Source organism: Carassius gibelio, chromosome A23, assembly GCF_023724105.1.
Source record: "Carassius gibelio isolate Cgi1373 ecotype wild population from Czech Republic chromosome A23, carGib1.2-hapl.c, whole genome shotgun sequence".
Taxonomy (NCBI): Eukaryota; Metazoa; Chordata; class Actinopteri; order Cypriniformes; family Cyprinidae; genus Carassius; species Carassius gibelio.
In genome coordinates this window covers 7,645,038-7,660,693 of record NC_068393.1, presented here as the reverse complement: position 1 = coordinate 7,660,693, position 15,656 = coordinate 7,645,038, and the positions used below count along the sequence as shown (strand labels likewise).

The window sequence follows — 15,656 nt, the reverse complement described above, 5'->3', positions numbered from 1 at the left end:
AGGTTGCAACATTTTCTAATCCTATTATGTTCCAAAAATGTATGCTAGGTCATGGTGCTCAAATGGACGAATGGGTTTGAATCTAGCTAGCAACATATCCTGTTGTTATTTCTCTTTTTATTATTATATATTTTTTTTGTCACCACTTTTCCCTCTATTCCCTCTACTGTTACAAACTAAATCTTTAGACTTTTGGAAGAAAATGAGAGTCCAATAATAGGTTGCATGTGCCAGCCATGCACATACATCAAGGCAGCCTTGTTTTACGAAAAGTAACCGTTAGATAAGAAAAAAATATGTTATTTTACACCTCACAGTCAATTTATTTTCAGAAGTCTCTGAAATGAGATGCACCAACAATGATAACTATAAAGATAATATTACAATAGCTATATTAGCATCATCACAAAAGGATGTTAACTCTATTTATTACAAGCATGTGGTAAAGTTTCTCTGTTGCTTTATCCCTCATTTTTTCACTCCATTCATTTTGACCAGGAAATAATTTTCTTCTTTCCAAAATGGCTAGTTAAATGTATCACATTGGTTACACTTGTAGTATTCCCAGGAAAAATATCCAGCCTACAAAATATTGCTTATAAATCTTCTTGTTATGCTATATTGCTACCAAATATTGGATTCAATCTATTTATCAACTTGTCTACTTTCAATTAACACAGCTTTGTAATTATTTTTTTGGAAATGATTGATCGTGAGCCTCATTCAACTGAGCTCGCGCTCCTCAGTCTTTAAAGGAACACTCCACATTTTTTGAAAATAGGCTCATTTTCAAACTCCCCAAGAGTTACACAGTTGACTTTTACCATCGCCGAATTTAGCTAAGCTAAAACTGCTACCAGAGATCATCTGAATGGATTTGAAAATGGTACAACATAGCTATTTAGCTCGAGTGGAGTTGGAAAATAAACCTATTTTCAAAAAAAGGTGGAGTGTTCCTTTTAATGAACGTGGCCAAAATTATCCAGAAATCATGCATTTTTCTTTTAAAAATCGGTTAGGCCTCCAATCGAAGAATAACAAAAAACAAAACCTGTGCGGATTGAAAGAAAACAAGTTTGAATTGAATCCATGATTTGGTGATAATGTAGCATAATAAGACATTTTTAAGCAATTTTAGAAAAAACTCTCATTTTTAACCATGAACACTTAATTAGGTGAAGGCGAAGGATTTTTAGCAAAGCACAATAGCTAAATGCTTGAGCTCTGTCGAGTGGATTCTGACTGACTGTCAATGTTTCTTAACGCAACATTTTATTTAAAATTACAGCTATTATCATTGGTGTGAACGGGCCTTTAGAATGATTATCCAGAATCCATTTCTGCATGTGTTGAATGATACAGGTTATAGTGCAGCTGTCAGATGTGCAATAGCTCTTGTTTTCTTCTGGCTTTGAACCCATAACGTATTGCATAATAAGAAAGAAGCATCATTGTTATGGAGCTTTAGAGCTTTAGAGCTGCTGTAGAGTTCTGGGTGTCTCTGTGAGAGGCGTCACTGTGTGCCAAGCGGGCACAGGTGGCCCTGGTGTTGCGTCTGCCCTGTGAGGGGGCACCCAGGGGGTTCAGTGGAAGGGCAGCTCTGAATTAGAACGGTGTGTAAACAATTCCAGTCCTCTGAGAAGAGCGGGACAATGAGACACGGAATGCCCCCTGCTAATCGTCACTGCAGGGTAACCGGATCCGTGTGCGCTCTGCCTCGCTCTCTTTCACCTTACTGCACAGTAGGGCCTTTGTGCTGTGTGCTGCCATTCTAAAGGTGCTATGAAAGGAGGATGAGGAAAGATAGTGGTGGACGGAGAGGCCAAAGGATGGGTGGAAAAGGTGATGAAAGGATCTGGAGAAGGACACGAGAGAAAGGGATGCAGGGATAGAAATAAGCTGAAATTAGCTTGAAATTATTTTGTCATAAACATCAGCTAAATAGCAATCCGAAATGTAAATAAAGTGCATAGGTAGTAAAGCAAAACATATTTATCTGAGCTGAGAAGGATAAGATTGTTTTGTGTTATCAAAGGCTGTGTGGACTTAGATGACCTCTCTCCTCAGATTTTTCTTTTTTTTTTCTTTGTAGGTTTATCATTGTGTTATTATTGTATGATTTTAACATTCATTTTGTTTTATGTTTACTTTGATTCTATAAATGGGTCAGTGACATCTGTCATCAGTGACAGTTAATTTATCCCTTTGATGTTTTCATTAATTATCTTTATTTATAAAATAAATAAATAAATAATATAGTATACAGTACAGGGACATGAATACACATACGGAAAGCATTTCTTTAATTTTTGCAGAAGAATGAGGATGAAAAATGTTTTATTTTAATTATTTTTAAACCCTTATTAAGTAATCTGGTAATTATTATTATTATTATTTATAATATTGTTATGTCTTTTATTTCTATATTTAAAGAAACTGCTTCATTGCTAATATTTTTTAAAAATAGTTTCAAGTGGTGCAGCCAGCAAAGTCATGTTCAAAGTCAAAGTCGTTCAAGAATACAAAAAAGAAACATCAAGCAGGAAATTATATGTAATTAATATAATATATGCATTAAATGATATGTCCCCTGCAGACCTTCATGGCTGTGTGTTAAGATCGATAAATCTCTTGAAATATAAGGTAATTGGAGCTTTATTTTTGGACAAGGCAATGTTAGTTCTGGATGTAAAATGTCATATGATGAAATATTATATTTATGAATGAATAATTTGTGATATTAGAGCATTACATATTTTATCATCTTTAAAATATGTGTAATTTTCTTGATTTTTTTTCATAAATTAAATTCTGTAAGTAAAATGTTACATTATTACGCACACCTTTTTCTATTTTACATTTTTATAGTCATTCAAATGAAACTTTTCTTAAAAAATATGTTTTTTAAACCATCTTAAATTAATAAAACCATATTAAAATGATATTACTAATAACGTGCTAGTTGCTGGGTCATCACTTGATCGTGAACCAGCTGAGAACCACCAGATCAGATCACAGAGTCTGGAACTCGCTGTGTAAAATCGACTAGAGAGAAACATTAGGCTTCATTTTCACACAGTGCAGTCTCTTCAGCCCATGATTCACGGCTCTCAGCAGAGGTATGAGGATGACAGCTGCTCTCTCTGGCTCTGATGCACTGACTGAAGAGTCAACAAGACTGCTATTGTCTCCGTGTGTGTGTGTAACACTCTCACACAGTGATAAAAGACAGAACAAGAGCCAGAGAGACACACGGAGAGCTGTCTTCAGTCCCTGACAGAGCTTATCAATCACTGAAAAGTGAGAGTTCCACAGACATGTTCTTCATGTTTTCTTATTGTGTATCTGGAATATTTTTTCTGTCAGTACACATTGCACACCAAAAACATTAATCTTAAATACTGTACAGCATATCAAGCAGAAAAGGTCATGATGTTCAACCAGTCGAATACAGAAAACTTGACATGGACGTTTTATTTTTTTATTTTTTATGTTGAGTACAAAAGAAGATAGTTTGAAGAATGTTGGTTGACGGTAGCCATTGACTTCCATAGTGTTTTTTCAATGCTATTCAAGTCAGTGGCGACCATCAGCTGTTTGATTACCGACTTGTTTCACAATATCTTCTTCTGTGTTCAACAGAAGAAAAACTCATACAGGTTCGGAGCAACATGAGGGTGAGTAAATGATGACAGAATTTTCATTTTGTGTTGGACAATCAGTTTAATTCAAGCTCCTTGCCTACCAAAACACTCCAGGCTCAGTGTCAGAATCTGCCCTCTTGGAAAAAAACATTCAGACAGTTTTCACAATGATAAAATGTAAACACGATTTGGTCAGCCAGTTTGAATCAATCCCAAGCTCGCAAAATGTGTGAGATGACTTCTGCCTCACAGAGTCCAGATGATGGAGGAAATAGTGAAGAAGAGAGAAATGGCTTGAGAAAGAGAGACACATAAAGCTGTCTGCGGGACTGTGTCTCAATCAGTGGCTCTGGAGAGTTCAAACATCTGTCTAGAAATGTGCTCTGTGTTTATGCATGAAAAACCAGAAAATTGCGGCTTGACTCGCCTGCGGGCGGCAATAGTGCAAATGAAGGTGACGTGAGTTCACGGTGTGAATGTCAAGCTAAGCTTTCTCTGCCGTGGAAACGTTTCGACGCTGTTTTGAAGTGCTGATATAACACGGATGCCTATCTTTTACTGTTACAGTTGAACACGATAAGGAGTTTTTACCCGTGAGGCGCCATCACAGAGAATTCCTCTTTGACCTGTCCAAGATTCCGGAGGGTGAAGCGGTGACTGCTGCGGAGTTCCGCATCTACAAGGACTTCATTCCGGAGCGCTTTGACAACGAGACCTTCCGCATCAGCGTCTACCAGGTGCTGGAAGAACATTCGGACAGGTACATCTACACTGTAAACCGTGGAGATACCTTATCAGTTATATTTAGGGCTCTTAGGCAAGCAAACACACATCTGTCGGACACTAGGTTATTTGTATATTCTATTTTAACTCTATAGAATCATTGGGGCTAGAATCTGTTGTTCTTTACTCTGAATCCTTGGGTCAATATCTTATAATAATGTTCTTGGCAGTTTTATTTCCACCTTTATCTTCGAGGCTATTCACCAGATCTTCAATAAAATTTGCACACAATAGCTAGGGACATTGCTGGCAAAAATATGCTACTTATGTTTTTACAAATTGACTTTTATCTCCTGAATGCAATGTCTAAACCTAAAGAAAATCTTTGTGCACATAGACCAGAGGGCTTCGAGGACGCATGTAAAGTTGCGCCAAAATGGCAAAACTGCAGCAACTAAAAATCCTTAGTAACACTGTAACCATCCGATCGGTGAAGTTAAATAATGTCATACATATTCTTGGCCGACCGTTTTTTAGACTCATCCTATAGTAGTACATTAATCTGATGTGCATGAAATTTTGGGTGTATCATTTTGACATGCTCCTGACAAAACTGTATCAAAATAATTTTTATTGATATAATCTTTTAGCAGATAGAGGCTATGTTTTTGTCTGAGGCTCATGATAACTTATTCGCCAATATCTTGTGATCATATCATCCAAACTTCATGAAACGTAATACTTACTGATAAATAAATATTATTTCCAGCTCCTCCCACCCGTCTCCACCCTTCTGCCAGAGCTCCACCCCTAAACCTACCAGTCTCCGCCCCCTAGGTGTGGATCTAATCACACCCCCTGGAGCTTGTGTTACTCAAATTCTGCAGATTTTCCCTCCAAATCAGCATCGGAAATATAGGAAAATGTGTGCAGATCCCTTTGATATACTTAAAAACATTTTTATGGTGGCTGTTTCTTGCCTGCGACTTCCAAGGAAAACCCTTTCCTCTTGAGGGCTGTAAAGCTCTCGACTCCTCTGGTCTGTAAACTCTTTTGATTTGTGTCTCCTTCTACTTCATTTCGCCGCACACACAGTGTTCACTCACTCTAACCATCCCAACCCAAACTTTACTGTCGCACCACGCCATGTTTCCTATTCCGACTCAGCGGCGCTCCTCTCAAAGAATCAGTTGTGTGCCACATGGCTTCCCTTCACATCACGTTCGGGACCTTCTAGAACATCGGTGTGACCCGCGCTGTGAATTGGGTTCAAGAGCGTCTAGCTCCTCCTTCCTGCCGCTCGACCCCTGCTGAAGGCCTCGGTTGCCTCGCCAGGTCTGTGGGGAAAAACACTCCCCATTGTGCTCCCATCAGGGAGAGAAAAGAGACAGAAATGGAGGGATAAATGAGACTGGATTAGGCTGAGGCGGCAGATGTTGAGCAGAACAGGTGTTTGGATCACACACACTGAGCACCTGAACTGCTCTGAGTCTCTGAAATGTCTGAAGTGTGTTCATGAGCTTCCAGTCCCTCCGCTTCCTCTCCCTGCAGCGATTCCCTTGTCTTTTGTTGTATGCTGACTTTCAGTCTCGTTCTTTCGCTGTCGTCTTCTCTTGCTCTGAATTCCTCTGTTTGATTTAGTGCAGGGCAGCCACAGTCTGAGATCAACAGCCGTTTATAAAGCCATTACTGTCGATTAAGGAAATGAAGTGCTCCCCGGGGCTTACCATCTGGAGCGTGTGCTCTGTTTCTCGCTCTCCCATTTCTCCACTCAATTCCTCCTTTCCCTCTGTTTCACGTTATCTGCCACCTTCTCCATCTTTTCCTGTAAGGGTCATTCCAATCAATACTGTGAAAATAATGAAGTTTTTAATTATCAGTGGTTTACTATACAAAATTGAGAGTTCCTGAAAATTTGTTAAAACAGTAAAGTGAAGTTTAAAGCGTTTCATAATTTTTGCAGTTTCTCAGCATAATATATGTTTCTAGATCTGGATAAAGTTGCTTTGATGCTTCCATTCGTAAGACTTGATGTTACTGTATGGAAGTCACCAGATGTTTTTTTTTACTGTTATTATGTGAGTAGAAAAGGAACTTGACAGATTTGAAAGGTTACAATATAATATAATATAATATAATATAATATAATATAATATAATATAATATAATATAATATAATATAATATGTGAATTAAATATGATAATATTACTGTCTAAAAATATATTAATTGAATACTAAATATTAGTTTTTATTTCCATTTAAATTTTTTTTATTAAAATGTGAAAATTTGTTGTATAATAGTTACAATTTAAAAAGTACAAAAAAATTTTGTAAAAAAAGTTGAGTAATATAATAAACAAAATAAAAGATAAAGGTTTATAAGATAACAACTTTTACAACTTTTGTATATACGTATAATATATATATATATATATAGTATTAATTATTATTATTATTAATATTAATGATTATATTGTTAGTAATTATATAAATTCTATTAAATATTATAATATGATTAGCCACTAAAAGCTAAAAAAAAATATTCTGTGAAAATAAAAAATTAAATACAAATATTTCCACATAAATATTTATTTCTGATTAAAATATGAAAGTTAGTTCAATAAAATATTAAACATTTTAGTAAGCTGAAGTTTGAAACATTGAATATTTTTTGCAGATCAACAGGTATGAGATATGTTTTTAGACTTGGATACATTTGAACTTATTAAAAAATAAATGTTGTTACTGAATGGAAGTTCCTGGATTTTATTCACATCTACTATGAGAGTAGAACTGAGCTTGACTGTATTCTTTGTTCATACAGACAGTATTCAAGCTGCTCATGTAAATCAAATCAAATCAAAAGTCACACCTTTATATCATTATTTGTATCAGCAAGCCTTTTGATTTTCTTTTGCTTCACTTCACTTGCCTTCCACCTCTCTCCTCTTGTATGTCTTTGATCGGATACGGATGTCATTCTAGATATCTGTCACTGACTCTGCCACAGATCATCCCAGAGGCATTTCTTAAAGAGTTTGCTAGACAAATACAAAGTTTGGAGTTCAAGGCCTTGGGGACAGAGCTGGATCCAGTTCAGCGGACACAAGAAAGATCGCATCATCTGAATGCCTCTGATTTTTGATCTTTTTGACTCCAAGGCCTAACAATATTCAAAGCTCAATATACCGTTATATTTGATTTGTTTTTGAATTAGTTATTTGTATTATTATATTTTTGGTTTAATTTTAATTAATTACGTTTGTAATTACGTTTTGTTTTATATCAGTATAGTTTTCATGAAGTTTTAGCTTGTGATTTTAGTTTATTTAGTTTAGTTATTTTATTACGTCAACTTTAACTAAGCTAAAATGAGAAATGTTGCCTTGAGAAATGTTGGACAGAAATTAAGTTATATTTTGTTTTTTTGTTTGTCAGTTACTGTTTATATTATTTTCAAAAAATAAATTATATTTGTTTAGTTTAGTTAGTTTTAGTTAACAAGAGTAATAACTGCTAAACAACTGAAATCCCAGATCTTCATTTAAAAGAAATGACATAAAATATAAAATATGCTACTTTTCTCTTGTACAAATGCCCCTTTTCTCACATGCTCTGTCTCCATCAGGGACTCAGATCTGTTCCTGCTGGACTCACGGGTGATCTGGGCAGCAGAAGAGGGCTGGCTGGTGTTCGACATCACAGCCACCAGTAACCACTGGGTGCTGAACCCGGGCAGGAACCTGGGCCTGCAGCTGGCTCTGGAAAGTTTGGATGGTAAGTGAATTTGCACATGCCACAGGTCACAGGGGTCAAAATATGAAACAAGTACATCATGTTGCATCACAGTCAGAGACTGCTTAGACGGCAGTGATTTTCTTAGCCCATGCTGCAGAGCACTCGGCTTGTTTTGCCTTTGCTTTTGTGTGCCAAAAACAATTAAATGCAGAAAAAAGTTCAATGCAGTTCAGTAAATGTTTACAGTGTCTTTGAAGGGCAATTTATTACAATGCATTTACAGGCCATTCAAACAAAACCTCTTCAGTGGGGTCCAAATTCTGAGACCACTGGAGAAATGCTTCTATAATGTTTTTTTGTTGTTTGGTTTTTTTTGCAATTTAAAGGGATAGTTCACTCAAAAATGAAAAATGCCCCATGATTTACTCACCCTCAAACCATCCTAGGTGTATATGACTTTCTTTTTTTAGATGAATACAATCGGAGTTATATAAAAAACAAATCCTGGCACTTTCAAGCTTTATAATGAGAATGAATGGGTGTTGAAATTTTGAAGTCCAATAAAGTGCATCCATCCATCATAAAAAGTGCTCCACATGGCTCCGGGGGGTTAATACATAAATGAGGTTGAACAGGGGGTTAAATGTAAAAAGACAGGCTTCAAGTATCATTCAGAATTCTGAATGTTTCCCTACATCATTTCTAAAAGGCTTGATATTGCATGATATTTGCAATTTAATTCAAATATGTATTATAGTTTAAACATGTTAAATCCAGGTGAATTTTAGAGCGCTTGTTTTAGTCAATCAAGTAGGATTCAAATACGTCATTATATGTAATTTGATAACAAAGTATACCAATAATAATAATTGGCACGGTTTGATGGGTCTTCAATAGACATGATCAATCTGATCAGATTAAAAATGATGCATGATCTGAAAGGTTGATTATTAATTATACTGAATTTCAGTGTAGTCTCAACCCTTTAGAACCCACTGTATATATAATCTGAAAGAGGAAGAACCAGTCAACTGTGCACAAATGAACCTAGAAAGGTGCTAATGATCTGACTCTTCATCAACTAACCTTGAGATTCAAGACCACTAATACAAATGAAGAATGCACAGGACTGATCTGTCATAATCTAGATGTGTTGATCATTAATGCTTAGTCTGGCGTTTCAGCAGAAATCAATATTAAGTGTGTTGTTTAGTCTGAGGTCAGTATTTGGTATGGCTGTCCTAAATAAGTTACAACTAATGCAGAATTGATCCTATGTTTTTCACTCACATACTTCATCGCCAGCCGCAGTGGGAGTGTGTGTTGTACTGAATCTGCGTGAGTAGGATGGTGTGTGTGTGTGTACAGGATGTTACAGGTTTTAAGTGTTAGCATGACAACAGGTGCAGTGTATTATGGGGCTCATGTAGATCAGCGTGCTTGTCGAGACATGCTTGCGGGACGCCTACCCTGTCGCTGTAGGCTACCGGCAACCCGGCTTTACCTCGGCGTGGAGACAGAGAGAGCATTCCTTCCTCTTAGCAGGAAACACACACACACACACACACATTAAAGCTGGTGTGTAGGTAAAAGGAGTCCAGAATGGCACAGAGACAGAAGCAGATGAAAATACAGGAATTTTCTGAGTAAACGGAACTAAAAGCGCTCTTGAGAGCGAGAGAGATTAGACAAAATAAACATCAGAAATTGCATATTCTTGGAGAACACACACACTATCTTACACAATTCTCTTGTTTTATAAGACTGTGACCATCTAAGACACAAACTGATTATAATATAGTGCATATTACATGATTTATTAGGCCACAGGCTCTGACTAAATGAAAGATTGCTAAACTGTCCCGTTGAGTGATGTGTGGAAGTCTCTTAAGAACCGCTTCACACATGGAAAACGTTTGCTTCCTGCTACACAGTTGAAAAACATCTTTCAAGGGCCCTGTATAACTTCTCTTCTGGGATTTGTACCTGTCAGCATTTCCAAGATGTTACAATTTTAGAGATGCTATTGTGTCCTCTCAGATCTCGGATGAATGGTGCATTGTGTCTCTGTATGTGCCGAAATCTCTCTGTCTCCCCCTGCAGGTCAGAGCGCGAACCCCTGGGTGGCGGGGCTGGTGGGCCGAAGCGGACCCCAGAGCAAACAACCCTTCATGGTGGCCTTCTTCAAAGCCACAGAGGTCCACATCCGCAGCATCCGCTCCCCACATGGTGGCAACAAGCAGCGCAATCCCAACCGCTCCAAAACCGCCAAGGGCCAGGAGGCACTGCGTGTAGCCAATATCGCAGGTGTGTGTGTGTGTGTTTTCAATATACTGAGTACAAAAGTGTGAAGGCAGGTGAAGAAAAACAAATGCAAGGATAGGAGTAACAACCAGAAAGAAAGGTACTGAAAACAATACCATGCTAACTATTTTTCCATTGTGATTTTTGCTTAGAAACTAAGACCTTGTACTTCAAATCTTCAAATCGTATGTAAATGAAATAAAAGGTCACTTAAGTGTACTTAGTAACATTATTAACTGTAACCATGTTATTTTCTACTACACTGAAACACAACATACAAGCTTCAATAGAAATGACATTCAAGTATATTTTAGTTGATCATAAATACTTGTCAGTATTCAGCACTTGAACCATATTTCAAAGAAAACTTAATTAATGTTTTTAAGTCCGGCTTAAGTGGTTCAATAAAAGCACTCAAAAGTTCAACTTATTACATTTAATATAAACTTAAACTATAATATATTTAAATCTAACCGAAAATAACAAGCAATTAAGTGACTGGTAACATAACATTCAGTTCACACTTAAGTAACATTTCTTTAATCTTAAAGTAAAAAAATATGCTGAAGTGTACTTTCTTTTTCACAATAGACTATTTTATCAAAAAGCTAAGGATGATCCATGTTTCAAAAAAAAATTGACAAATTTTCCATGGAACTAAAACACAGAATCTGACATTTTTAATAATCTTCGCAGCTCAAGCTCCAAAAAACAAAAATAACAGCATGCTGGTTTGGTCCAACATGATTTGACTTTTCATTTTAAGCCGAGCTGTCCCTTTAAGGCAAAGGAGAGGCAGAGCTGAATTGTGTGTGTGTTCATGTGTTTCCTATTACTGTGTAATTCTCTGCAGGTTATTTTGCACAGTAATAGCATTACAGTGCTAAATGGCTATTAAATGAATCTGGGTCGATATTCTGCATGGGTATGAGGGTTATAAGTATTTCACATGACTTCAGTGACCTATACCTCATATTTCTCCATGTCTCTCACAGTTTAACATTAGCTTCAAAACCCCTTCACACATTTGAACTCCATATTTGAAATACTTTCAGCTGTTTGACTAACAGGCCTTATCATGGAAACATTTACATTTATATGATAAAATGGTCATTATTAAAATAAAATTCTGTAAAAGGTTTCTTTGCTCTTCAGTAATTCCTCTCTCTCTCTCTCTCTCTGTTTTCAGAGAACAGCAGTGCTGATCAGAAGCAGGCCTGTAAGAAACATGAGTTGTACGTTAGTTTTCGAGACCTTGGATGGCAGGTGTGTTATTCCTCACCCCTTCATTTCTCTTTTCAGACCTTCTTTTTTGTAATTGTCATTTGTAATTATCAGAAAATCATCCAAAGGGCAAATATATATATAGACTACCATTGAAAAATTTGGGGTCTGTAAGATTTTTTCATGTTTTTGAAAGAAGTGTCTCATGCTTAAAAAAGGCTACATTTATTTTACAAATGTTTTTTAATAATAATAATAATAATAAATAAAAAAATACAGTAAAAACATGAAATATTGTGAAATATTATTAGAATTTAAAACAACAGTTGTCATAATGTAAGATATTTTAAATTGTAATTTATTTCTGTGCTCAAAGCTGAATTTATTCTAAAATATTCCAAAAACCAGCTCGATGGTGTTAATCGGTTTTAACATGATTTTTTTTGTTTCTTCTCTCAGCTCTGTTCTTTTTCCTTCTCACTCGACGTTCCACTTTATCTCTCCCAGTGTTTATGGCTCAAAGCTTTTTATGAGTCTGCGTAGCTCAAGTCAGTGTGTCCATTAGGCTGCGTTTCCTCAAGAGCACGAGCAGCAGCAGTCAAGCCTGGTTTCTGTTTACACACAGATAGTCTTGCCACCTGTAGTATATCTGTCTCTCCTGCTGGATCATGGCACATAAACACTCACTCAGAGCAGCTGGCGAGGACTCGGAGACCCTGGTCCAGCATGTGGGTTTATATCCCCCCCAAATTCACTTATGAATCATACCATTTTACACATACTTTAACACGAGTGCAGAATAGGATTAGGCATTATTAGGATATTCTTGTTAACAACTGGAGAGGTCTGACGTACAGAATGCATTATGAAAATGAAGACCATCTGGTTGGGAAAGATCTAGCGCAGGCTTTATGACTAAAGTTGGATGTCGTGTTAACAGATTTGTGCTCTGTCCGTCTTTCAGGATTGGATTATAGCTCCTGAAGGATACGCTGCATATTACTGTATGGGAGAATGTGCCTTTCCTCTCAATTCCTATATGAACGCCACAAACCATGCCATCGTACAGACTTTGGTAAGACCTTCACCATCTACACATCTAACCTGGCTCCAAAATGTACTTTTTACCACAGCTGCCAATTATAAATACCATATTTCTAAAGCTGTATCTTGCTTTCTTTTAATCAAAAATACACTTCAATTATTTGGGTTCTATAGTTTATTTAATGTTTTTAATAAAAAAAAAATATTTTGGCAAATACACACTTCAATTATTTGGGTTCTATAGTTTACTTAATGTTTTTAATAAAAAAAATAAAAATATTTTGGCAAATAAATTAACACTTTTATTTAGCAAGGTGCATTATTAATTAATCAAAAGTGACAATAAAGGCATTCATAATGAATTATATTATTATGTATTATATATTACTAATTATATTAGTCTTGTTTAACTAACCACTTGGTTCGGCTTATCCCTGGATGATAAGCAACGTTAGAGTAGTGACCCCACTGAATAACTTCGGACCGCAACTCTTCCCACACAAATAAACGATTCGGTGGTCAACCGGGCGGAGGCGTTACCCCTTCTAAGGCCGTCTTGACCTTCGATTCGACCTCCCATATGAGTGCTGAGACGACTATTTTCTCAGGAAAAATACACTCGGGAGTCACCGGATGGGCGGAGGGATCAAAAAGACGTGACAAAGAATCGGGTTTGGCATTTTTGGAACCCGGGCAGTACGACAAAGTAAAATCAAAACGACCGAAAAAAAGTGCCCACAGAGCCTGCCTGGAATTGAATCTTTTTGCAGTTCTAATATACTCTAAATTCTTATGATCGGTCCAAACAATGAAAGGTACCCCTGTTCCTTCCAACCAGTGATGCCACTCCTCTAAAGCTAATTTGATGGACAACAATTACGGACAACTGTTACCAATGTCATAATTGCGTTCGCAGGAGATAACCAATGAGAGAAAAACGCGCAGGGATGCATCTTATTGTCCGAGGCAGAACGTTGGGAAAGAACTGCTCCTATCCCCACCTCTGATGCGTCGACCTCCATCACGAACTACCGTGTGGGATCAGGGGCTACAAGGATGGGAACGGCATCACCAAATATTCAAAGTGCCCTCTAGGGGTGTTAAAGGTGCTTTTCCATTCATCCCCCTTCCTGATGCAGACCAAATGATAAGCGTTACGTAAATCCAATTTTGTGAATATGGATGTTCCCTGTAACCTCTCGAAAGCTGAAGACATCAACGGTAACGGATAGGTGTTCTTTATTGTGATGTTGTTCAGCTCTCGGTAGTCAATACAAGGTCTCAGAGAACCATCCTTTTTACCCACAAAAAAGAATCCCGCCCCCGCTGGAGAAGAGGAAGGGCGGATAAACCTCGATGTCAAGGAATCAGAAATGTATTTCTCCATGACCTCCCTCTCCGGAATAGAAAGAGAGTAAAGTTTGCCTTTAGGCGGAGACTTACCTGGCACTTAATCTATCACACAGTCAAAGGGATGATGCGGAGGAAGAGAAGCAGCACGGGACTTACTGAACACCTCCTTCAAGTCCAAGTACTCTGCGGGCACGTTTGATAACACCATGGTCTCTCTCTGAAAGACAGAAACGGGCACAACAGGACAAGCAGAAACCAGACAAGACTCATGACAACTTTCACTCCACAAGGTGACAGTGTTGGAACCCCAATCCACTCGTGGATTATGTTTGATTAACCAGGGGTTACCTAAAACAATGGGAGCTACAGGGGAGTCCATGAGGTAAAAGGATACGGTTTCACTGTGGATGCCTGAGGTGAGCAGAGTGATGGGTTCAGTGTAGTGGGTGACGTGTGGCAGTTCCTGGCAATTGAGTGCGGTGACATGGATGGGATGAGACACAGGAAGGACTGGAAGGTTCAGGTGATGTGCAATGAGAGAGTCAATGAAATTACCTTCGGCCCCAGAGTCCAGAAGGGCGTGACAGTGGTGAGTGTTATTCCCCCACTGCAGTTTCACCGGAAGGAGAGTCGATGATGTGGTTGAGGACTTCCCGGAGGAGATCCCACCCGATAGTAGCCTCAAACTTACTACCAGGCTGGCTCTTTTTTCAGGGCAGGAATCGATGGAATGCTCTGCAATATAAGCATAGTCCTTGGGACCTCCGCCGCTCTCTCTCCCTCCCTCCGGGAAAGCCGAGCTCTACCCAGTTGCATGGGTTCGTGATCGTCGACGGGACCGACCATGTTCTCTCGACTCGAGTGGCCCCTTTCGGGAGAGGCATTATGGCGGGTAGGACTGACTTGTCTACCCAGGCGCTTAATCCGAGCGTCCACCCGGAGTGCCAGGTCGATTAGGCCATTGAGCATTGGGGGCAGCTCGAGGAGGTAGATCTCATTCTGAACACGGTTGGCCAGCCCATGCAGGAATCGATCCCACTGCGCTGCCTCGTTCCACTGGCACGCGGCCGCCAGGGTGCGGAACTGAATGGAATAGTCTGCCACTGGTGATCTTCCTTGTTTCAGGTCCGAGAGCTGGTGAGTGGCCTCCCTGCCGGCTGCGGCTCGATCAAAGACCCGTTTCATCTCATCGGAGAGGGAATGGAACGAGGCACAACACGGATGTTGATTCTCCCACACCGCCGTCCCCCATAAGGCGGCCCTGCCAGAGAGTAGGGTAAGAGCAAACACAAACTTGGACTCCTCTGTCGCGAAGGGGGCTGCAATGCGAAATGCATGGAACATTTGTTAAGGAAAGTCTTGCAAAAGTTTGGCTCACTGTAGTAACTCTCTGGCGCCGGAAGTCATGGCTCTGGCCGGAAGTGGTCCTGGGAGGTCTCCCGGGGGACGGGTGACACAGGTGTGCTGGGTGAGCTTGGACACCTGTGTCACCAGCGCTTGGATCGTGTGTCCGATTATCACGATGCTCTCCTGCTGCTGATCCATGCGGTTGATGCTGTGGTGAATGAATTCTGACAGTGAAGTGGTAATCGCTGCTTCCATGGTGGTGAGAGTGTTCTGTAAAG

At 38.7% G+C, this 15,656-nt stretch overlaps 1 protein-coding gene across 1 annotated transcript in view; it reads left to right on the top strand.

Annotated features, from left to right (window-relative positions):
- Positions 1-15,656, top strand: part of LOC127944677 (bone morphogenetic protein 7-like) — a 45,152-nt gene that overhangs the window by 28,119 nt on the left and 1,377 nt on the right. Inside the window, exons 2-6 of the mRNA XM_052540836.1 lie at positions 4,212-4,404; positions 7,997-8,145; positions 10,210-10,413; positions 11,600-11,676; positions 12,599-12,709. Of these exons, the coding sequence (XP_052396796.1) occupies positions 4,212-4,404; positions 7,997-8,145; positions 10,210-10,413; positions 11,600-11,676; positions 12,599-12,709 (734 nt within the window). The remainder of the gene's footprint in view (positions 1-4,211; positions 4,405-7,996; positions 8,146-10,209; positions 10,414-11,599; positions 11,677-12,598; positions 12,710-15,656) is intronic.